Genomic DNA, 24,659 nt, shown 5'->3' on the forward strand with positions numbered 1-24,659 from the left:
CACATTTGCAACCTTTGCCGGTGTATAAAGCAAAGGGAAGCTAAGGTCGTAAGCACAGCCGCGGTTTCATGTAGCGACCGCTTCGCTTAACAACCAAGTTGCCAGTCCCAATTGTGGTCACTAAACGAGGACTGCCTGTAATACGTCAGACAATAATGATGAGGATGTTCCCAACAGTGGCAGGTGAAAAGCAAAATAAACCTTGCAACGATTTCAAAAGGGTTTCCTAAAATCCATGGAAAGACCCCGACTCAGATAAACATGAAAATCTGTGCCATAGATCAAAGACAGCCCCTTCCCCAACTCAGGGGATACTCCCATAATAAAATGCAACAGCAGTACAAATGCTAAGTTGGAAAGACAGCTTATCCTCCCAAAAGGGTGTCCAAACCAGACCTTGTCAACCATGCACTTCTCTAACAGACTGTGATGAACCACAACTCCAAGGGTCTATTCTCACTGGGGAAGCGGCTTCACACCCTTGTGAGCAGGTGTGACACCCCATATGGAAGGCCCAAGGAACGTGTCAGTTTTTGTGAGAACAGGGCATTTTGCTAGTCCCCCAAGCACTGTTTTTGCAACAAATCAAGTGGAGAAGTAAAGAAATTTGCACACTCTCTGGAAGAAACAGCAGCCTCACACAGACCATTTGGGGGGTGGGTTGAATAACTGCTGACATTTTTCCAACACCATTCAAGCAAACACAAGGGAAGGCCCAAAGTTATTTAAATAATTGAAGCATGCAGGGGCCAAACATGCGAGGGGAGGGGAGCACATTCAGGCAAGGATCCGGGTTCAAACAGCATGCAGGTGTGGAAAAAACGTTAGCTCAGAGCAAAACCACAAAGGGCTCTTTATTTGGGGGCTGAGCAAGGAAGGGGGGCAGGCAAAACCTGAACGTTGGTCTGTTGAAATGCCTTGCAGCCAGACTCAAGCAGATGAAACCTGAATTTTTACCTACTTCAATACAGGTAGTCCTCATTTAGCGACTGTTCACAGTTACGACAGTGATGAACAAGTAACTTTACCACCAATCCTTGCATTTACAACCTTCACAGGTCTGTAAAGCAAAGGAAAGCTGAAGAAAGATCATAAGCATGGTTGTGGTTTCACTTAGCAACCGCTTTGCTTAACAACCGAGTTGCTGGTTCCAACTGTGGTCGTTAAGCGAAGACTACCTGTAGAAAGATTCTAAGCAACACCATTCACATCAGGTTCAAATATTGGGATTTTTATTCAGCTCTCTAAGGAAGGGGATAATTTTTTTTGCCTGGTCTTAAATGTACAGTCAGAACAACCTGGTTAGGGGCCCGCTGGGCATGTGAACCAGGATCCCCCCATTCTGACAACCTATTTCACAACCCTGAATCACAGGCCAAGAAGAGAGAGGCTCCTTGTCCACATCACATTTGATGTGATGAAAGAACCCAGTTCTTGCACTCACACAAGACGCGGAATCACAAACTAACCAAGAGTTTGAAGATGCTCGACCACCCCACCCACTCCCCAACAATATGTTATTAAGGACCCAAACAGGTTGTATAAATGCATCTGCTTGTTTTCACTGTTTTACATCAACTGGTTTTATGTCATGCATATTTTAACACACTTCTGCCCCAACCTAAATAAATCATCTTTTTTTTTTTTTGGCACACAAAGTGGACATAAGCAGACACACATTGGGGGAAGAAAACTCTATTTCAGTTTGCACACAGACTTGCCAGTCTTCAAACAGCCGGAAGGAGCAATTTATTATCCAAATAAAGAGGAATAATAAAATGCCACTCAGAAGCAGTGTTTTGCCACGTTCTTACCAAGTGCAAATCCAGAATCATAAAACCCAGCTTACAGGGTGCCCCGTTCAACTTAACTTGGCATGAGAGTTTAGTCATTCCCCCTCTTTCTGTGAATGCAAAAGTTCATATGCAAACTTGCTAAACCAGGGGTTTTTGGATTTTTCCAGGCTGTGGAACCTGCTAATTTAAAAAAAAAAAAAAATCCCCAAAGAGTCAAAGCTCTAGAGGTAGAAAATTGGCTGAGTTCAAGTTCTTTCTTTTTTTCTTTACTCTCCATCTCCTACAAAACCCCTCATTTCTCTCGAAAACTCGTTCCAAATCTTCCAAAATCAACTCCTTCCCTCCCCAGACGGTTGTGATTTCATGAGCTCTGTTCCTCCAACCAAATTTTCATGGCAAGCTGTCAAGAAACCGCCAAGCCAAGGAAGAAAGCAAGCAAGAAACACGATGAAGCAGAATATACAAGAAAACCTCAAAAGCTCTTTTGTTCCAGTCAACTGCTAAAAAAATGAAAGCAGCGGTGGGTGGGCTCTGGGCTTCACTCACCCCACTGGAGTCAAGCAAACTTCTGAAATGGCTTTACGGACATCTCACTTTTCTCTCCCCTCTTCCAAGGTTGAGGCTGTTTCCATTTAGAAAAACACTGCAGGTCAAGCCAACTCTTCCAAGATGTTTTTGTGACCATGGATGGCGAAGTTCATCCTTTCATCAACCTTCCCACGCGCTGCAAATGGGCACCGTCTTGCAGGCCAGGTGCAACGTGGAGGCCTATTTTAGCAACGCACAAGGCGTGCAACAAGAAAATTGTACGTTCAAATCACTTACTGCTTGAGATGTTCATGCTCTTGGGTAGCCCGGCGTTTCTGAATGGCGTCCCATCCTCATCGCCTGAGACTCATCCAAGCTCACCATAGGCGATCAGGTGAGCATCTCTTTGCACACCAGCCATGCCCGTGAGAACTGTGGGCGCGTCCCCCCAGTTTTCCCCCCCAGCAGAAAGGAACAGGGGGAAAAGCCGTGGAGAACGGGACTTTCACTTGCTTAATCAGGGCTCCGTTTTGAATGTGCGGTGAGTTTGAGGGTTATCTAATTCTTCCTAATCTCATTCTATCGCAATTGCTCCCGATGCCTGTTGCCTTAGCAACACACCAAAAAGTCATCTCCACAGATCCAGAGTATCTCCCTTCCGTGTACATACCCAGATTTTGCATTTAAAAAAACACACGACATCACGTCCAAAATCAGGCAGAAATGCTAACCAAGTCATGGGTACCGGGTTATACCCCGAAGCCGAAATCAACCACGATTCAGAATCTCTCCGTGAGGAAGAAATGGCCATCAACATTGTGCTAGAAAGAGTAAAACTCATTTTATTTCAGTTTTTACTGAACCCGCAGGTGCACAAACACCTGTATATGCATTGGGTTCATACAACACACAAAGAGCCAACATGGGCTGTTTATGACCCACGATGTTTTGAGACCCCCAAACCATAGATGGTGTGGATCAGACCATCAGGTTAAGCCAAAATATAGTTGAGATGGGACAGTGTTGCTGCTTTTTAAATCCAAATTTAGAGGATCGAGGGCAACTTTCTCCATCCAGAGGTATGGACTTCAATTCCCAGAATTCTCAGGAACAGCCATGCTGATGGGAGGATTCCGGGACTTTATACCGTCCTCTTAACACTTCATCACACACACCCCAAAATCATCCTCCTGGAAACTACGCGTGTGTTTTGCAAATTCCCTCTTCCTTTTTCCATGCAATGCTTCCACGCCATGTTGCTCTGCCCACTTCTCGTGGTTTTTCACACCACAAGGGAGCACAACCCTGGTCTTGGATGTTTTAAGAAACTCGGCGCCTCCTCTTTTGCTCAGGAATGAAAGTTACGGTGCTACAGCCCAAATATCTGAACTACTTTCCTCCAGGACTGTTTACAAAGCGTGAGTGAGGTGGCTTCGTTTGAGATTTTATTCCCCCGCGTCTTCCCTTCTATTGTTATAAGATGCAATCCGTCACCTATGAATGTTTTATTTATGTTACTTATTACTGTCGTTCACAGTTTCTATGTTATTTGTTGGTTTTCATCTCCATTACAAAGATGGGAACCGTTCAGTGCTGCGTCAGCTTCGACTGGAGCAGCTTATAAAGTTTGCAGAACGAATAAATGCATAAATTCTTTTGCAAAACTCATAAGCAGAAGCAGGCATGATGGGCAAACGGTTAGGGGTGGACGCCCACGAAGATCCCCAAGCATCCATGTAAGACAGAGAAAATTAACACAATTTAGTTCATGATAAGATTTATACCACACTTTTCTTCCAGGAGTTTGAACCACACACCCAATACTGCCTTCACTTTCCCCCCCAAAACAACCTCGGCTTAGGAGTAAACTGAATGAGTTCACACAACGTGCTAGGCTGAAAGGTTTAAAAATCATAGTTGGGTGCAACATACTGTGAAAATCTATCCATTGCCTTTACTAAGTGTGGTTTTAATAAAATAGAGTTCATTTATTTCATTGATCGTATTTATATCGCCGCCCATCTCTCCAAAGAGTGACTCTGGGTGGTACACAACACTCACTTAAAAACCCCTAAAGACATATAAAAACAGTCACTGAAACTATAAAAACTATTAAAAAGTCTGTTTGGATCTGCTCGCACAGTGGCTGACAAAAGTCCTGTACTGGGTCTCCCTAATGCAACATCGTAAATACTGCACCACGTTTCAAGAGAAACAAAGCAAATGCAGAGGTTAAAAAAACAACAATAAAACTGCAGTGAAGATTTAAGCAGCAACAGACGTCCGCCCAGAGGGTTGGCCAAGGTCAGCAGAACGACAGCATCGAGAAGCTACAGAGGTATGAGAAAAGAGCAAAATCCTGAAACCCTTCCAGGTTTTCTTCTTTTAAGAAGTTCCTAGAATTGCATTGCATGGTTTCACCTCCTACTTGCCAAAATGGGGTGGGGGGATCCCATTTCTCCTTCAAAAGCCGAGAGATACTCAACTGAAAAATATATATATATATATATATTGTTCCATAATCCTCAAGATCAGGTTTGAAGATACTCCAACGGAGAAAAGCCCCCCCAAATCCCATTGCAAGTTCTCTGGCGTTAAAGTTCAGCACTCTGAGCCTCGTGTTCTCCATCCGCCACAAGGAAGGAAGCTGAATAAATTTAATGCAAGTTCAACAGATGCACGCAAAGGTAAAACACTGTTAGTAAAACACAGCTGCAAGAGGAGGAGACTTTTAGAGTTACAAAACTGGACTGGGAACGGGCAGGTCAGGGGCAACGCTTGGAAATGCCAAATAGAAAATGCTGCTCATTTGAACGGAATTGTACCATCATTTATGGACTAAGCGTGTCTTTAAATAATACACCTATCCAGAGAATTAAAATATGGAGGGTCTAGCTGAAATGCCAGCCAATCTGGCAAGTCGATTGGAAAGAGATTTTGCTCGAGGGTGTCCTCTTCTGCCCCCCTTGTGCAAAATAAATCAAGAACAAATTAAACTTTGCATAACCAGACTGCGAACATGGCCTCGCCCAACTTACAATCCAATTAAAAGAGGCCCTTTCGGTCCTGCCCTGATTTTGGGAAAACCCAACCCACCAACCAGATTCCTATACGGTATTCCCATTTAAAGCAGGTCTTCGTTTGGAATCCCGAGGATTTAGGATGCTATTTTTAAGAGAAGAGCCAGCATTAAAATCAGACTAATTATGGCTCAGTTTTGATCCTAAGGCTGGCCCGGACAATACAAGCACCAGGAGGAGTCCAATGTGGTCCTCTCAAAACACAGGCCATCCAATTCACACATGATGGGTAACAATTAGCCCTGGGCGACTGAATAAGGAATAGCCAGGGATGGGTGGGAAAACAGCATTTCTGTCCAAAAAAACCCCAGCATCTGTTGTGTAGCTAGGTGCTTGCCAAGTTGGGAGATACGAGGATACAATTTGCCTAACGCAGCAACACCAGTCTGCAGAATTAGGTAACAGAACCCCAAAAATATTTTGCTAGAAGAGAACGCACGCACACCCCCTCTTTTTACAACACATGGTGGGACAGATGGACGTCCCAGCCCACCAGGGAATTCTAGACTGAGCCCATCGGGCCTTGCGCACAGCCAACCTTCCACGTGTCCCCACCGCACCACACAATCACACACCCCCACACCCATGCACAAGTCCTCCAAAAGCGGCTGTCACCAATTAAAAACCGTCGTTCATGCCCTGGAGCGCTGGAGACAGCCCTGAGCAGTTTTAATGACATCTCTAAATAATTTTGACAGCAAAATTACTTATCGGCGCTCACCCTTACACTGCCCTTGACACATCGCTAACAAGACGACGCCTCCTTCCGCCCTTCCCATGTATTAATTTATTTCCCTTCCTACTTTTTTCCTGCCCACCCCTAGACTTTATTGAAGCAAGATGACCCAAATCTCAGTTGTTTTCAGCCAAGACCCATCAAACGTTAAAGAACAAGGAAAAACCGCCTCCATTTTTTTTTCCAATACCCCATTCTACATGCTGGCTTTTTAGACTACAGTATAAACCACAATTGCTGGGTTCCTGTGTTGTTCTGAGCCACATCCATGGTTTACAAAGCACCCTGGCTGGGCCGGAAGCAGACCAAAACCGAAATGAACAAACCATGTTATTGCTTACTGTCCCTAACCTAGCTTATCTCCAAGTTTTGATAGGGAAAAAGGTAATAGAGGGGCTGACTTCGCCAAACTAAGTTTTACCAACTTTGGTTTAACCCATTGGATGAACCCAACGTTCAGCATATTAGATCAACTCAGTACATTATGGCGTGCAAACCCAACCTACCCTGTATCAGTGCAAAAGAAAAACTGCAGGTGTGGCCTGGTAGTCGTTCTCTCACCAAATTACTAACAAACCACCAGTTAAGGTAGGCCAGCATGGTTATCTCCACGTTGCCGATAGGGGGAGCCCAAGAGCAGCTTAATTCCCAGCACAAACGCCGATTTATCCAACAGCTCTACTGTAGTTATCTCGGGTATTTTAATATTTATAATAGACAGGGAACTGAACAGCTTAGAAGCATCTTTTTTCCCCCTTCCCTGGAAAGCAAATGACATAACTATCTATTTATCTATCTATACATTTTCCCCCCCCAGGCCTACCTACCCTTCTGGAGTAAGCCACGCACTCTCCTGATAATTTACCAATTATCCGTGGTTTATTCCTGAATCCCAATACCCAGGCATGCGCCACCCTTGAATCCCTCAATTCTGGGGGGCCGGGACCCCCAACGCGGACGGCCAAAGCGTTGGCCAGCTTGGGGCGTGTACTGCGAACGCCCATTGTGGCTCGGCGCGCCCTGGCCCTTGGAAAGGGAAGGGACCCAACGCGGCTCCGCTTCTCAACTCGCCAACTTCTTCTGTACTCACTCATTGTAACTTTCCTCCGGGTAAGGAGGAGAGGAGGAAGCCTCTAACTCGCCAACTTTTTTGGCCGGCCGGCCGGCCTGCCAGCCGCTTCCGCCGCCTGCCCCCGGCCGCTCGCCTCCGTGCGTAAAGGCGCACACGTGCGCGCCGGTGCCCAACTCGCCGCCAGCCCCGCGCGCTTTCTCTGGCTTCCGGCGCGCAGGCTGGCGAGCCCGCCGCCCTGCCCAAGCGCGCTGGCGGGCTTCCTTCGCCTGCAAAACCGGCCGGGCGGCCTCGCCTCTCCAGCTGGCGAACTCGGCCCGGGAGCGCGCGCGCGCCCCGCGTCCCCGCCTTGACCTCGCCGCTTCCCCGCTTGGGTGGGTGGAGGCGGCGGCGAGCGGAGCCCCGGTCCCGGAGGGAGGCGAGGCGCCGGGGCGAGACTGCGGCTGTCGCTCCGAGCTCGGCGAGCAGAAATCACGCGCTCCAGCTGGCCCGGCGCCGCTGCGCCAAGGAGGGCCTCGTTCACATGCTGAGCCCCTTCACTAAATCAGCAGGGGTTGGCCCAGGACTCTGAGCGATGCTCAGGGACTACACTTGGCCCAGCCTAGCACGTTGGGCAACGCAGTTACAAATCCAGGGGTTGTGGGAACAGTCACCGTCTGCAGTTCCTATTTAGCAAGACTCTTCTCCCCCTGAAGGTGTGATTTCCAGCGTGGGATTTTCCCACTGGGCCCACGCGCTACGGGATGGCTTCCCACATAACAGCAACCACGGTTTGCAAACCACAGGGCCGGCAAAGAACCCTTGCCAGGGCATTTGCACAGCCTACGCGTGGTTGGCTGGGTTGTGAGGCGTGGCCAACCCTTGTGGTTAGTTCAGGGTTCAGGATGTTGTGTGAACCTGGAACAGCAGTTAAATGAACAGTGCGCAGGCAAATAAACCGCGGGTTAAGGCACTGTGCAAACACAGGCCCTGTTGTCATTGCAGCAGATCTTAAAGAAGCTGTTTGCCAACTGGGGTGGAAGTTGTTTAAACAAAAACGACATCCAGTGGGACGTTCCAAGCTCTAAATAAAACAAGTCAAATCTGCAACCTGTCCAGATCTCCAACGTACAGAAGCCAAGAGGCAAGTCAGAGCTACGTTTTGGGGCTGAACTACAACTGGGGAAGGATTAAGGCACCATCAACCCTGGAAATTCGCTGGGTGATTTTGCCCTGGTCATCCTTTCAGCACTTCAGCTGGCAGGGTTGCTACTGCTGGGTAAGGCATCCTGAATTTTGGGAGGAAAGAGGAATATAGGAATCTAAACCAGTTTGGCCTGGTTAGTTCTCTTCTCTCCCACCCCCCCCACATCGTTATGTGGTACTTAGGAAAATCAAACAAGTCTCATAGTAGATAGATAAATAAATTGATAGATGATAAATAGGTAGGTAGATAGGAGGACAAAAGTCTAATAATATATAAACACTAATGTGAACCCTGTGAAAAAGATCATGACTGATACTATGCACATGGTATTATCCAGTTTTTGCTGCAATTGACATGTTTTTGTCTGATAAGCTTCCTCAGGCGTGCATGTAATAGAAAACCGGAGGATTCATTTTTTCCAGAAAGATGGACAAGTCACCCATCATCTATTTATGTTATTAATAAATATTGAACATGCAAGAGATGGGCCATCCCCAAACTCTCAGATCTGAATTCACCCCTTAGAAAGGGTACATCTGAACGCAAGACCCCTTTCTTTCAAACTGCCCCACTCTATTGCAAACCCATTGCGAAAAACACTACCCCCTAAGCTTTTCATTGCTATGACAGAGATGCCATAAGCAGATGGTGACAACTGCAGATAACTCTTACTCGCTTTTTAAATGTTGATAGCCTCCCCAGGGTATCATCACTCATTTTTTTCCAAGAAACAACAAGTAAAGGAGGTTTATAAAACTTCTAATAGACTTGACACACCTGTTGTATTTTAAACCCACACGCACACAGAACTGTTGGAGGGTGCCACATCCATGCTCCTTGAAAGCCAAATGGGGGGGGAGAGAAATGCCCCTCTTCCCCCCACCAAAGATCATCTTGTTGCTTGAAACACACAAGGGCATTTTCAGAACCTGCTCTGAGAGCCGCGAACAGGCAGTGCTTTACCGGTGACACTTTGCTCTGCAAACTAGACAGAAAACACACACTTAATTTTGCAGGCCAGAAATGAGGAAAGAAATAGATTAGACAGCCAGGGTGTCCCTGGATCTCTCTGCACCCCTCTGTAAAAGAGAGTAAGACAAGTGAGGCCACAAATCCATAATCTGTAAAAGGTTACTTGTATTACTTTTAAGAGTAACCACTGCCCCAAGGTGGAAGAAACACACTCACTGTAGTTAATCAAATGCCATCGTATTTTGCTCTGGACTCTCTGACCACATTTGACCACTAACAGTCGGAAGCCCCCAATTTAAACTTCATGCTCGCCGTTCTTTGATTTTATAGCAATCCAGAGGTGATCTATTCAGCAGAGAAACACACGAACGCGTCCTAACGTCCACCTGTTTTTCCTGCTGCCTGAAGAACAATCCTTTCAGTGGGATGATTCGCAAAGCAGACAAGGTGCACCAAAACATGGATATTTCCTTGGCTTGGAGATTATACCCCACAACTAAAAACCTGCCTATCGTTCTCCGGCCTAAAATGCTAGCATTTGAAAGATACAGGAAGCAGACCTGTTGAGGAGGGAGCGTGCTTTGGGAAGAGGACTTGAGACGCTAAACGTTTCCTCCCTTTCGAAAAAGTCTGCTGTAAAACCACCCAAGCGGTTAAATAGCAAAGAGCAGAAAGACGTCACCCAAAACAAAATGTGAGAGACGCCCAGCAGTAGGCAGAAGAGCTATGTTCAAACTGCAGCCGAGGGCGAAGCTCTTTGGGAAAACCCCTTCCTGTGCACGCTTCTGAGTGTGGGCTGGAGATCCTGCATGTACACACACGCTACAGCCTGAAAGTATGCAGTCATCTAGTCACCTGCGGCGAGTTAAGATTAACTCCAGGCGACAAGGCAAGGAAGTGGTAGGGAATTTGTTTCCTTTTAACAGATCTGGTTTTCCTTTGGGCCTAAGATGATGAATAGGGAGATATTTATAGACTGCTTGGGTTAGTCCCATAAGAAAGGTAAAGGACATTTTTTTATTCTTACTTTCTGCAGGATCTATTGGGACAAAGAGGTACATGGAAACTAGAAAAGTTGGCTGTGCTTCGGGGGGGTGCATAGTTCATGCCCCAACTGTATAGAAATGTAGTCAGGCTTCACATATTGCACTAAGCCACGTAAAGTTAGCCTTAGTTTACTATCCAAACGTTCAGGCTTTAGGCAGAATGTGGCTGTTTTTAAACTATTCTTGACTAATAATTTAAAATAATTATCTACATGAAAAACACCTTCCCAGTTCTCTCCCCAGGGAGCTGGGGTGGAACAAAAGTCCAAACATTATGAGAAAAGAAGACAAGCAAATCCTTGTAAATTTCTCTTTTTAATTAGAGATGGCACAGCTCTTAAGATTCTCTGTTTGATCTTCCAACTTCAGAGGTATCGCTCCTGATTCTCATTTTCAAGGCATGTTCATACACACAACAGATAATGAGGCACCAGGACAACATGTCTCAATCCATGTAAGTGATCTGCAATTTTGCCCCCACCCACCGAGAAGTCACACAATGGCTACGTTTCTCTTGTAAGCTTTGCCCCAAAGTTGTGAGAACAGATGTTGGCTGGGTTTACACAGACATCACCTAAAATTTAATTCACTTTTGGCTCTGCATGATGGGCAAACCATGGTTTTAAAAATCTTGAAATGACCATCCACAGAAAATTAGAGATCTCTATACCATATATACTCGCAGATAAGTCCATCTGTGGATAAGCTGACCCGCATTTTTTATGATATTTTGGGTTAAAAATGTGAGGGTCTGCTTACCTGCAGATAGGCTTATCCGCGAGTATATACGGGAAATATAGGTACTTTTAAAAAGTATTACCGTACATACTTGTGGCTAAAGCCATCCAGGGATAAGCCAAACCCAATTTTTTGGGGTGCAGCTTATCCACAAGTATATATTTGCTGGCCAGTCCTGATCCGCCAGAAAAATGCCCACTGAAGATCCTTGTTATGTTCACACAGCATGTGGACTCCAGTTTGCTTCGTCGTGTTTTACACCATTGGCTGCATTCACACATTAGACTAAGTCATAAACTTATTAATTTATAACCCGCAAGGCTGGGGTCACACCATATTTTAAAGTCACAAAAACCCTCAACCATGTCTTAGCTTCATGTGTTGTAAAATTCCAGCCACTGGTTAAAAAACTCATCCGCTCTGACCACAGGGGGAAGGGGGACAAATTGCAAGCTTGTAGAATTCAGTTAGTTGGTTTTTAACTTGAATCTTGAAGTCTGGCGTGTAAGACAAACACTTGGAATTAAAAGTACTTTCAGCCCAGGAATTTGAGCACAGGAATGGCAGAGAGTTCACCTTCTGACATAAAAATCTACCCTCAGCTACCCTCAAGCTTCCTTTATTTCAGCGATGTACAGCCTCTTCTATTAGGAAACAGAGGTTTATTTTCTAGTCATCTACGCCAAGAATTTAATCCAGAATGAAATTGATTCAAATGTCATTACCAGTGCTTTACACAGACACACGCACGAGTCTGTGACGAATCTCTCTTAGAGTTAATCCATCCCCAATCCAGTTCCTATTTTTTTAAATCTGTTCCTTGTTTCTTTTCCCAGATGTGCTTTAAAAATAAGCAATGCCAGACATCTGTTTTTCACCAGCCTTACAAGTTATGTACGCAATTCTGCTCCCCTGTGGATATTCCAAAATGCCAAAATCCCCCCCCCCCCAGCAAATACGAAGACCAGCATCTGATTTTAATTGCAGAACTTGTGATGCTATGCTTCAGAAAGTGGTCAGGCCAATCTGTGAGTAGCCGCACGCTGAAATGCAAGCCCTACCATCCACACACAACGCCAGCCACCTCAGCTGCAGTCAGTCAAACCCAATTTCCCCTCCGCTTTTCACCGTCCCCATCTCTAGCATACAGCTGTTCCTCCCTGCAGGATCCACTTCCATCCTCCCACTCCAAAATACAACATCCTTAGGAAATGGTAAGGCATCAGGAGCCTCGTGTGCAAACCTTCTTCCCAAAAGCACATTTCTGTTGACCAGCAAAAACTAGACTTGAATCGCGTTGGGCCCGACTCAACACACTGCAAACAGGAATAGCTTCCTTTCCCCAAAACATGCAAAATTCGAAGGAAAAAGAGAAAGGCAAGAGGATGCCTCCTCCCCTCTTGCAAATGCGGCTGCCCTGTCATAACCTCCGACTGCACGGTTTTTATATTACAAAGTCTGAAGAGCTGCTAAAAACAGACAAAAACGTCTTCCCCAATTCTAAGCAGTGGAGATGACGACCTACTTTGGAATCCAAGCCAGCCCTTTCTCTCCCACCCCAAAGGAGAGCCTTGGGGACCCCCACACAGCAGGGCTCGCTTACTCTCTTCCCCCACCCGCTTTTCAGTTACAGACTCAACCCAAATGAAAGAAACACAGATGCAGCAAGCGTGTTGCACGAAGACAAGAGAAACAATCTGGGTTCATTTGGGTTTTTCACCATCATCTTACCACTGGAGATGAAATTCGACACCCAGGGCAATCACAGATTGGTGGATGTACCTGTAAGATTCCTTTGGACATAAGAGTCTTCAAACTTTTCCCTGGGTGCAGAAAAAGGGAATGGGGGGCGGGGGCGGGGGGGGGGAGAAGGGAGAGAAGGAGAAAGTGCTTAGGTTGGTTTGGAAGAGAAGGAAAGGCTTTGCACAAAAGACATCCCCCCTCTGCCCCCTCCCCGGAGCAGCCCCTCCCCGTCCTACGGGCCCCCAACTCATTCCTTAATTGAACTCTCTCCCCATGGAAATGATGAAAAGGAAGCGCCGCCCCCCATTAGCCCTTAACTAATCCTCTTAGGGGGAAAAAAGGCTGGCCAGACTGAAAAGGTGACTAATGGGGGGCGGGGGAGGGGCCAGGCTGCCCGCCCCGACCCTCCCCCCGTTCTCGACGCCGTTCAGAAGAGCTGCCCCCCTCCGACCGACCGACCGACCGCGAAGGCTGCGGAGGACAGAAGGGCCGAGCGCGCTCTCCCCCGAGGCAGAGACGAGGCTGCGGCGGAGCCGGCTGAAGCTTCATTAGAGCGGCGCACCGGCGGTGGCGGTGGGGAGGGGAGGGGAGGGGAGGGGAGGCAGCCCCCTTCTCTTCCCCCGCGTGCTTCCTCCAGGCAATCAATCAACAAGGCGAGGTGTCAATCACCTCCTGAAAGCGACCTTTCGCCGGTCTCCCCCCAGCCCCGCTCGGCGCGTCCTGCTAATGAGACGTGAAAGCCGCCCCTTCCGAGTCCAGCCCCCCCCCGCGCGCACGGACACCCTCATTCACACGCACACACGCACACACACACACCCCCAGCGGGAGAAAGACCAAAGTCCCAGCCAGCGACGGGGCGCCCACGCCAACACGCACCGCCTCCGGCTGTTTCCGCGGTTGAGAGAGAGAGAGAGAGAGAAGCGCTGCCGCAGCCGCGTCGGGGAGAGAGCCCGGCCCGCCGCCCACCTGCCTCCGCGGGGTTTCCCCTTTCGGTTCCTGCCGGCTTCTGCCCCGACCCGAGGGGATCGGCCGAGCGGAGGCGGCGCCGTCCCCCGCAAGCGGCTTTGCGCTCCGAGCGCGCGCCGCAAGCGGCGGCGGGGCAGGGATCTCCCGCGGGGCTCGGCGGCCCCCTCGCCTGCAGCGCGGCTCCGGCTAGCGGCCCCCCTCAGCACTGGAGGCGGGCAGCAGCGGTCGGGCATCAGGAAGCCGGCGGGGGGGGCGCAGCGGCGCGCCCGCAGCCGACCACCTAAAGAGGCCGCCAGGCGGGCTGGCCGAGCGGGTTAGACGTAAACAACAGCTGCTCGGCCGCATTTGCGAGCGGCGCCCAACGCCGGGGCGCAAAGGGAGCCCCCCGCCGCGCGCGCATTTCCGGAGCCCGGCGCCTCCCGCCGGGGCCCCGCAGTCCTCGGAGCAGCCCCTCCACCCACCCGCTTCCAGGCGCCAAAGCCGCCGCCGCCGCCGCCGTCTCGGAGCGTTCCGGCCTTAGGAAGTCGCCGCTGCTCCATTGGCAGCAGCGGAGAGCGCTGCGCTCGCGCCAGGCAGGCGGCCGGGGTTTGAAGTGGAAGAGCGGCTCCAGCCTCCGTCTCCCTCCCCCGGCGAACGAGGGGAAGGCTCCCCCCGCCCCCCGCCCCCGCCGCTCCTCCTTGCCCGCCCCGAGCGGGGGACGCACCTCCGAAGTCTCTCGCGCCTCTGCGCAACTTTTCAACCTCGCGGGGAACTCCGGCACGCACTCGCGCTTCCCCCGCCGGCTGCCGCGCCGCTCGCCAGCCAGCCAGCCAGCCAGCCGTCCCCGCGTGCACGCGCCTCAGCCCAAAACCGGGGGGGGGCGGCGGCGGCGACCGAACATCCCCGTCCCCCGCCTCCTGCAAAGCGAGGGTGCGCGCCGCCAAAGGCGCCCGGGAACGGCGCGCGCCAGCTGCCGAGACCCCGGCGAACGCCGCCGGGTCTCCTCAAGAGCCTCCGAGGGGTACCCCGCGCCCCCTCCAAGAGTAAAAAGCAAGCCCCCCCCAGGGCTCCGTGGCCGCCCGGACAGAATTGCCCCGTTCCGCGCAGGTCCCTCCTCCCTCCCTCCCTCCGCGGGCGAGCAGCAAGAGCGCCTCTGCGCCGGAGCAAAGCGCCCGCTCGCCCGCCCTTGCCCCGCGCGCCCTTGCCCCGCGCCAGCTCCGGCGCCGGCGGTACCTTTGTGGCGAATGCTCCTCTTCCAGTCCTTGGCGGTCTCGCGGCCGCTGACGAACTGGAACTCGTTCGGGGTCAGCCACTCGCCCCGGTAGCGGATGGAGGGTCCCTTGCTGCCCTGGCAGAGTTTGCGGATGTAGAGCAGCGCCCGGTTGTCGCCGCACTCCACCTCCAGGCACGGCTCGCCGTGGTCGAAGAACGGCTGGAAGTCCGGCGCGGCGGCGGCGGAGGCGGAGGCGGAGGAGAAGCGCTCCAGCGCCAGCTCCTCGGGGAGGGGCGGCGGGGGGGCGGCCGCGGCGTGGAACTCCAAGTAGGCGCGCTGCTGCTGCTGCTGCTGCTGCTGCTGCTGCCGCTGCCGCTGCTGCTGCTGCGCGACGGCGGCGGCGAAGAGCTGCTCGTACGCCGGCGGGTGCGGGGTCACCACGGGGATGGCGGCGGCGGCGGCGGCCGCCAAGGGGACCAGGTACTCCGGCAGCGCCTCCATGGGCTGGTGGAGGGCGGCCAGTGCCAGCTCCTCGCGGTCCGGGCGTTCCCTTTTGATGGCCGGCATGGTGGCGGCGGCGGCCTCCCCTTCTGCTTCCCAGGCGGCGGCGGCGGCGGCGGCGGCGGCGGCTTCCGCGCTCGGGAGAAGCCGCCGCCAGCCAGCGCAGAGGAGGCGGCGGCGGCAGCAGCAGCAGCTACACCTTGCAGGCGCCGCCGGAGGAGGAGGCTGGCGCGGCGGCGGCGGCAGAGGCGGCGGCGGCAGAGGCAGCCACGGGGCGCCGGGCTCCCGCAGCCAGCGACGGGAGCTTAATACGCCCGAGAGGAGCTCGGCGCGGCGGCGGAAGGGCTGCCCCTCCGGCGGCTGGCTTGACATTTCGGCCAGCGAGGGGGCGCCGCCGCCGCAGACATGTTCTCGGTCGCCCAAGGCTTATTGATCTCTCCCGCCGCCGCCGCCGGCCGGAGAACCTCCCCCCGCCCTGAGCTTGACCTGCCGGCCGGCAGCGCTGCCGCCCTCGCTTTTTTCAATACCGCATTTGGACCAAGTTCATGGCTCCCTTTCCGAAAGAGAGATCGCCCGAAGAGTCCGCGAGGAGCCGCCCCCGCCCGATCCACTCGTGCCTTTGAGCTTTCCCCAGAGCCGCCGCCGCCGCCCCCCCCGCGCTTTCCTGCCCCCCTGAAAAACTTCCCCACCGTCAAACGCTCGGCGAAACTTGGAGCGAGCTGGCCCGGCGCTCGCCTTCCCCCCGAGCGACTAACTTCCAGCCGCGGCCCCCCTCCCGCCAGCCCCCCGGGGCCCCCGCGGAGACACCTGCGCAGGGCCCGAATCCCCAAAGCCGCCCCGTCGCTCTCCCCCCGGACGCGGAGCAGGCAGCCTGGCTGGCGGGGCGCCGCCGAGCCCGGGCTGGCGACGCTAAGCAGATTCCGACCGACGCCGACGCCGGGGGCCCGAAGGACGGACGGGAGGCCCCGGAGCCGGGCCAAGCTTTGCTCGCGCGCCAACCCGCGCCTCGGGGCGGGGGCGGGCTCGGGCTCGGGCTCGGCTTCCCCGCCCCGGGGACAGCGAACGTGGGAGTACTCGCAGTCTCGCCTCCAAAGCGCGAGACTCCATCCCGACGCGCCTTCCTTGCCCCCCCCCGTGCCCAACCCTGACCGATCTGACCTGGAGGGAGGGGGGAGTGGACGGGGGGGCCGGTTTGGGGACGAGGTGGGGGGGGGAAGCGACAGGCAGCCAACATAAACACAGTCACTCTCTAGCCTGGAGCAAAGTTCGGAGGAAATGTGGTTTGCTCTTACCTGCTCCCACTGGGGGGGGCGGGGGGGGCACGGTCCCTAAGCCTTGGTCCAGGAGCCTATTGGCCAACAACGCAGCTCAGGTCTCATTGGGCATCTGAAAAATAAAATCACTCTGTCAAGCCCCCAAAATGGGACTTCCAGGCAGCACGGGCCCCCCATCACCGCCCGTGAAGTCTGTTTCAAGAAAGGGGAAGACACCCTATATGGAACTTTGCAAATCATGGTTTGTGGCTTCATGTGTTAAAGGGACCTGCTGAATGATGACCTGTTCAGTCAATGCCGGGTGTGCAAATTGCGTTTTTAAAAGGCACATCCCACCTTGACAGCTAACAGTCAAACAGAAGCAAATTTGTACTGTAAACAACAAATTAAAACCACTATACTTATCTCACATTGAAATGGACAAAGAAGGTGGAGGGACCACAACTGGGACCAGCAACTGGTCATTAAGTGAAGCGGTCACTAAGTGAAACCGCAACTGCGCTTACCATCTGACTTCAGCTTTATTTTTATTTATTTATTAAATTTCTCCCCCGCCCATCTCCCCCCAAAGGGGGAACTCTGGGCGACTTGCACAGCTTTCCTTTGCTTTACAGACCTGCAAAGGTCGTAAATGTAAGGACTGGTCGCAGTGTTACTTTTTCATCACCGTCACAGCTGCGAACAGTCCCTGTACAAGGTATTTGCTAAGCAAGGACTACCTGTAGGAAACACAAGCCTGTTTCTCATTCTCACACCCTACCTGCAGACCCCAAACCAAAGTTTTAACGTCTAGAATCTCTGTTTCATCTAACCCTGATCATATGTTCAGCTAGGCTTCTGGAAGTCAGGTCAGCTTGCTCTGCGGCAACCAGTGGTGCGTCCTTGTCCTAAAACATCTGGTTCGGGTCGCTACGTCCCCGATCTGCAGTTGATCCAGTCCAGATGTTCTGAGATGAAAAGGAGCCAGATAAATTATCAACAGCAACAAGTAAATGAAAAGAAAAGGACGCCCCACACCTTTCCCTTGGGGCTAACTCTCCACCGAAAAGGGGAAGGGCTGATTTTAGCTTGGGGCTCCTAACCACAGGGTGGGGAGGAGGCAGGGTGTTTGGTGATACATATCTTAATTGCCAGCTTGTGCGTTCCATCAAAAAGTTTGAGGGCATGATTTAACATCTGACGTTCATACACATCCCAGGCTGGCTTGCCAAAGTGCCTTTGTGCTAGTTAAAAGAAGGGAGGTAGGCTTCTGGCAGATCCCCGCATCAAAAATGAGCTATTTTCCACCCCTCTGGAGTACGTAGACGTTATTTGGCGACAAGGAGTCCAACCCAACACGCAGGAAGGGAATTGTGTCTCCGCGGCAAAGGCGGAAACACGTGGGGCTCCCAGTTTCGTCTCTCTCTTTGTCGCTAAGAGAAAAGTGTTGCAGAACCAGTTTTTCAAAGGTCTGCCTTGCTTCTGTTCAAACACCAGACTCTGAATGCCGGATAGCGCAGCGAATACAGGAAACAGTCTTCAAAATCCTGACCCAGAAAGTCCCCCAGCATTGTCCGACTGAAAGGGATGCTCCGCAATTGATGGCTTTGCTTCGTGTCCAGAAACAGCCTTTCCGCCTCTCCAAACTGAGCTGATCCAGATGTCACCTGGATCCATTTTCCTAATGGATTTGCATCTTGGGACCCATAGGAATCAGATTCAGCCCAAAGCCCAGCCCGCTGATGGGTTTCAGCCTGCTGTGTGAATCCAAAGATTCCTTTCCAAGTCTCCCTTCTCCGGGTCTGCAAAAGGTTTCTCAACCTCTCCAAAAACAAACCCTTACAGTAATACAAATTATTGATGTACCAGCCCAGGACGCTGGCAGTTTCCCATTGCAGCTTCTAATTGTGCCACAAGTTCCACGGAGGCTTCTGAAGGCATCCAGCTGTTGGAGAAACAGCATCCACAGCTAAGTTTCCTTTTCTTAAACCTTTTGTTCTAGGGAGTGGAGAGCGCCAGACACAGATACATGAAGCTTGGGATTCAAGGCACTGGGCGTCACACTCTGGATGAGAGGTCAGACTCGCCTGCAGCCAGATTGCTTCATTAGAGGAGACACTTTGACAGCACAGAGGAGGCAACAGCCGGCGGAGGGAGGCCTTTGGTGGGGCGGGGGGGTGGGAGAAGAGTCCAGACAAGGCGGGATCTTTCTGCCCTTTCCCTAAGCAGAACTGGAAAAAGCCCGCCTTAATCCAGTGGATTAATGGTGAACCTTCTCCACCAGCTTCTCAAAGAAGAACCACAAATGCAAGAAACTTTTACTCAAAAGGATTTGGAGGGGAATCCTTCATCATCTGATAGGAGATGCTCGGGACTTCTGTTTGTTGTTTATTCGCGTCTTCTCCCCCTACCCCTTCCTAGCTTTTAATGTTATTCCCCAGGCAAGGGATTAATTGAACTAAACTGTTGCTACAGCAACCATACAATGCGGTGCTTTAATCAAACAAAACTCCAATACGATCAGAAGGACGGGAAGACCGCAAAACAATGGAAAATTAGGCCTGTGCAAATCTGATTCCTAGCGTCAGTCGGATTTCAGGAAATTGATCCCATTAGATGGCGTAAATTGGTTCGGAATAGCAATCCGTTCCGATTCCAATGTTCTAATCTGAAGCGTCAAACACTGGGATTTTGCAAAAGCAGTTTTGTGTGTGGGCACAGCATGAAATAGGGAGGCATACCGGTTTCGGTCCTGATGCAAAATGAGTTATTTAAACTGATACAGAGGTGTCCCTGTTCTATTCTGAAAGTGGGCTCGATTTGGAGCTTCGATCCAGTCGCCTTCCAATCAAACTCCTGACTCCAATATTACTGACTCCAATATTAACCCAAAAAGAATAAAGAAGAGAAATAGGACATACTGGCAAACATGCTGGGCCTGTCCAGGGAAGTGCAGAATCAACTCTGCCTTCAGCCCTGGGTGAAAGATGTTTTTTGTGGGGGGAAATTGGAAATGGAAGTGCCTTGTATGCCCACTTGAGCTCCTGGTGGAAAGGCACTGTCAAGGCCTTTGAGCTAGGGAAACTCAGAAAACATAAACCATGTGGATTTCTTTATTGCTAGTAGGATACTGTAACAGACTCATGAAACCCTATCAGAGCAGTTCTTCAGCTCAACTTATACCTAGCATAATTAAGCTATCTTTCTCATGCTCCCTCCCTTCCTTGGACTCAGAAATCTGATATCAAAGTGGTGGGTATCTTCTGCCTTTTAAGATCAATCATCAACAGTAAAGCAGTCAAGAAATACGCCATGGTCTAGCAGTTGGTAGAGTACCCATGAAGGCCTTGGAAAAGAGATTCAAATGCCATGATGTGTCTCTACTTCGATCAGAATTGTACAAGCCATGATATTCCCTGTGACGCTCTATGGAAGTGAAAGTTGGACTCTGAAGAAGCAAGATAGGAAGAGCATTGATGCTTTTGAACGTTGGTGTCGAAGAAGACTCCTGAGAAGACCGTGGACAGCCAAGAAAACAAACCGATGGATCATCAAACAAATCAACCCAGTGTTCTCACTTGGTGCACCAATAACCAGGCTCAAATTATCCTACTTCGAACACATTGTGCAAAGACCCAACTCTCTGGAGAAGCCCATGATGCTGGGGAAGGTGGAAAGAAAGAGAAGAAGAGGGCCACCAGCAGAAAGGTGGAGGGACTCAGTTACAGGGGTGATAGGTGCAATGTTGGAAAGACCAGGTTAGGGGCAGATAATCATGGAGAAAATCTATCCATGGGGTTGCTAAGAGTCAACAATGGCTTGATGGCAACAGTCAGGCTCCCTTCTCTGTGATTCTAGGGTCTGTTAGACATTCCATCACAGGCAGAATATATATCTAATGATTAATAATGAAACACAAACAGGTAGCTTGATGAACCTCTCTCTCTCTCTCTCTCTGATTCTTTGATCAAGGAATGTTTTCTGCAAAGTCCAGCTAGAGTCTTCCCAAAGAACCTGCTGGTTTTCCAACAACCTCAGAGGTCTACCAGACCGGGGGTATCCAAATCAGGATCCACGGAGAGAGAAACTCCTGCCCTCACCCACTAAAGGCTGGAGCCTTTATTTGTTCTTTAAAATAAAAAAGTAGAAGAGTATTTAGTTGCTTTTAAACTCCAGTTTCCCGATGCACGCGGGTTGGAATCTGCAGATATTCATTCTCTTCGATGAAGAACTCCAAGTTAAAACAGGAAATACATTTTTGTCTTCAGCGCCAACAGCCTCAGCTGGAGGGGAGAGGGGAGTGTTGAGAAATATAACCCAGGCCTAATTCTGAACTGTCGTAAGGATAACGGAGTTCATGTGAAATGTTTTAAAAGCACAACCAAGCAGGAGGAAATGTTCTTCTGCAGCATTTCAGCAAGGTGGCCTGCTCTTTATTTCTTTAATTTATACCCTGCCTTTGCAACCCTGTGTGATCATTCAAGCAATGCCTTTCTAAACCCATATTTATAATTTTTATATTTTTTCCCCTGCTTCTACCAGAATTAGAAAACGGGCGTGGGGTGCTTTGGGCTAAAAACAGCCAATCGGTGACTTCATTTTCCAGCCATTCCACGGCGCCGGAGACCCTTTTTGTGAAAGGGGTGCCATAAAACAAAGAAAGCAGGGATAACACGGCTGTGCACTTTTATAGCACCGCAGCCAACGGACCACACCTAAAAAGCGACCGTTCTGAGTGGGTGTTTTCTTTTATTTATTTTCCAAACTCGGCTCTTGCTTCAGGCGAGCGTGCAAACGGGGCTGTTTGACAGGTACAACCTCTGCAGGGAAAAAAGCGACAACCGCACAGGAATCATCGATAAATTAGAAGGTGGATCTATGAGAAAAGCGAGTGAGAGAAACAGCCCGCCCTTAGGAATGCTTGCGACCTGGACAAGTTCCATATTCCTCCCTTTGCTCCGCTTGTCCCTTCTGACTAGCCACCCCGGCTTCCTGCAGGGCTGTTTCGCAGACAGACACGCCTGCAATTCATCAATAGCAAAGCGTGAGTCTCCGATGACAGGCCGCCGTAGCAAATCACACCCGCGTGCAAGCAGCAATGTGGCGGGACCGTGCAGCAGACTAGAGGAAGCGTCTGGAGGGCGGACGTCTTGGCTGCGCCGATGCAAGTCTGCACATCGGTCCAAAAGTACGCCCAGGGGGAAAGAGCCTCTCTCCAGCCGGGGCAAAGGGGCATCCGATCGAAAAATAGAAGCTTTTTGGGGGGTTTTTAATCGCAGTTGGGATTTTTTTTCTTACCAATTCTGCTTTGGATCCAACACAGGAATGCTGGACAAGAGATGAACTGATATCTGGGATAAGACATTATTATGATTCGTCATCAGCCAGATGTTTAGACTGTATCTGGCATTTTTATCCACCTATTGAGTCCTTCCCAAGGACTTGAGATAGGCATTATTATTATTATTATTATTATTATTATTATTATTATTATTATTTATTAAACTTGTAGAATGCCATCTAATCATGAGTCAGTTTGGTCCAACTTACTCAGTACTTCTATCAGTGGATTATAAGAAGCTGTTTTCAGGAGAGTAATCAAGGTTTTGGTGAATGGTGTGTTCAGGAGTGACTTTGAGTTACAGGTAGTCCTCACTTAGCGACCGTTCGCAGTTACGACGGTGATGAAAAAGTAACTTTGCAACCAACCCTCTCATTTATGACCTTTGCAGGTCCATAAACCAAAGGAAAGCTCAAGTAAGATCCTAAGCTCAATTGCAGTTTCACTTAGCGACTGCTTCGCTTAATGACCGAGTTGCCGGTCCCAATTGTGGCTGCAAAACAAGGACTACATGCTTGGGAATGGCGTTTTTATTTATTTATTTATTTATTTTTAAGTACACGTATTTGTATTGTATTTTAATTCTTGTTAGCTGCCCAGAGTCACAGGAATGAGGTGGGCAGGCATAAAAATCAATTTAAATAAATGTCCCCAGCTGACCTTGGGATATCAGGAGACAGTCCGGCTAAAACGCTGTCCTTCAAGCTCAGGGGTTGAATTGAGGGAAGAGTTTGCAATCATGTCTACAGGGCCCTGGCATTGGGACCCCTTGCTTGCCTCTCCTGAACAAAAATAGCCCAATCCCATTTTTCCAACATCCAATCTAGACTACTGCTATTCTTTATACACGGTGCTGCCCTTGAAGACTACCCCACCAACTTGGCCTGGCCTCCCATCTTCCCTGAGCTCATACCATTCCGATGTGCTTGGCCCTGCGAGTGGGAACAATGGGAGTTGTAATCCAACCCAACTGGGGGGTGGAGTTGGAAAGCTGAAATAAGCATACCTCCATTTTCCTTTCTCATAAGCCACGCAACTTTACTAGATTACAAATCCCTGATGTTTGATAGAATTCAGCTGGTTGTGTATTATTTTCCACTGTTCTAAAGAGGCTTTATTTGGCGACCAGCGGGCTGTGTGAAGCTCTCATTCGAAGGCAGTTGTGTGGCGGGGCCCCACCGGATCACATCCTCAAGTCAAGGAGCTGAATCCAACTGGTTGCCTCTGACTCAACTCCGAAAAATCACCATTCGGCCTGTGCTTTTTCCAAAGGGGTTTAAAAGATCACGCTGGATCAAGACTCACTGCAACGGGCAGTTCCAAAGTGGATCATCTGAAAAGCATTGATGATATGACACGTATCCCCCAAAGGCCAGAAGCTTGGAAGAACCGCTCTGTGATATTTCATCTCTTCCAAAGTATACGATACCTCTCCAGCTTATTCTCCTTCCTCAAAACATGACCCTCTTCACGTCTTAATGGCAGATACTTCCTTAACCACCTTGATAATTCCAGTTATGACCGTATTTATCATTTCTATGGTGACACTGAATAGCACCATTGCGGGACCAAAAAAAAATTCACCTTGCTTCAGGCGTCAAGCCACCTGCTCGACAAAACAGAAAGGGACAACTCCAGGTTGACTTCCTTTTGATCTGCAGACGCAGCTTCCTCATTCCACCAGATTGCTGGCAGGCGGTTGGCTGCGGGCCAGCTGTCCCCAAAGCTTGCACCCGGGTCAAACTGACATCAAAGCTGGAATGGTGCGGACGGTCTGTTTACATTTAGTGCTGGAATCCCACATCCTCCCTGTGGCCCAGTCTGCCTCCCTGTGCAAATTTCTGGGTTACATCAGAGAAGCGAGAGTTATGGTGGTGAGGAAATCCACCCTTGGACACCGAAGCGTTTTTGTTCCATGCACGCATCGTGAAGAGTTCAGGGAGTGTAAAGGGTGTGTGAACATTCAGCCAAGAGATTGGATTCGAAGACGACGCAACTGAATCGCCGAAGCGAATAGGCTTTCCGAATCAACACATCCAGTTGTTGAATCCACACTGGCTGATGCTCAAACTTACGTCCGCACAAACTTACTTGACTTGAATCCACACTGGCTGATGCTCAAACTTACGTCCGCACAAACTTACTTGACTTGAATCCACACTGGCTGATGGTCAAACTTACTTGACTTGTGTGATTCAGGGAAAATCCGACTGGAATTCTTGAATCTGAAACGGATTCAAGAATTCCAGTCCGATTTTCCCTGAATCACACAAGTCAAGTAAGTTTGACCAACTTTCCTTGAGGGTCAAAGAATCATATTGGAAGACCAAGGGTTAAGCTCGTCATACAAATGGGTTGTTTCCCAACCCTTCCCATGGGCCCTTAGCAATTATGGGATGGGAAACAAGTCAGCTCTGTGGTTCTTATGGGACGAGTAGAGACATATGTGGAGAAAGGTGAACTCATAAATATTCAGGCCCTACATCTGAAGGGCTTTAGAGAGACCATCAGC

General features: G+C 50.2%; 1 protein-coding gene across 5 annotated transcripts in view; it reads right to left on the minus strand.

Annotated features, from left to right (window-relative positions):
* SAMD11 (sterile alpha motif domain containing 11) overlaps nt 1-16,184 on the minus strand; it is an 88,985-nt gene extending 72,801 nt beyond the window's left edge. For 2 of the 5 annotated variants that reach the window (XM_088136763.1, XM_088136766.1), the window contains exons 1-2: nt 15,073-16,184; nt 12,883-12,974 (exon numbers count right to left, since the gene is read on the minus strand). In XM_088136763.1, the coding sequence (XP_087992889.1) occupies nt 12,883-12,974; nt 15,073-15,925 (945 nt within the window). In that variant the 5' untranslated portion in view covers nt 15,926-16,184. The remainder of the gene's footprint in view (nt 1-12,882; nt 12,975-15,072) is intronic. The other 3 variants (XM_088136764.1, XM_088136762.1, XM_088136765.1) reach the window with 3 other exon arrangements.
* Nucleotides 16,185-24,659: the final 8,475 nt, after the last annotated feature.

The sequence above is a fragment of the Python bivittatus genome, unplaced genomic scaffold (assembly GCF_059951505.1).
Source record: "Python bivittatus isolate LINGU-HERP-01145 unplaced genomic scaffold, Pbiv_v1 ctg000090_np1212, whole genome shotgun sequence".
In the NCBI taxonomy this organism is placed as follows: domain Eukaryota; kingdom Metazoa; phylum Chordata; class Lepidosauria; order Squamata; family Pythonidae; genus Python; species Python bivittatus.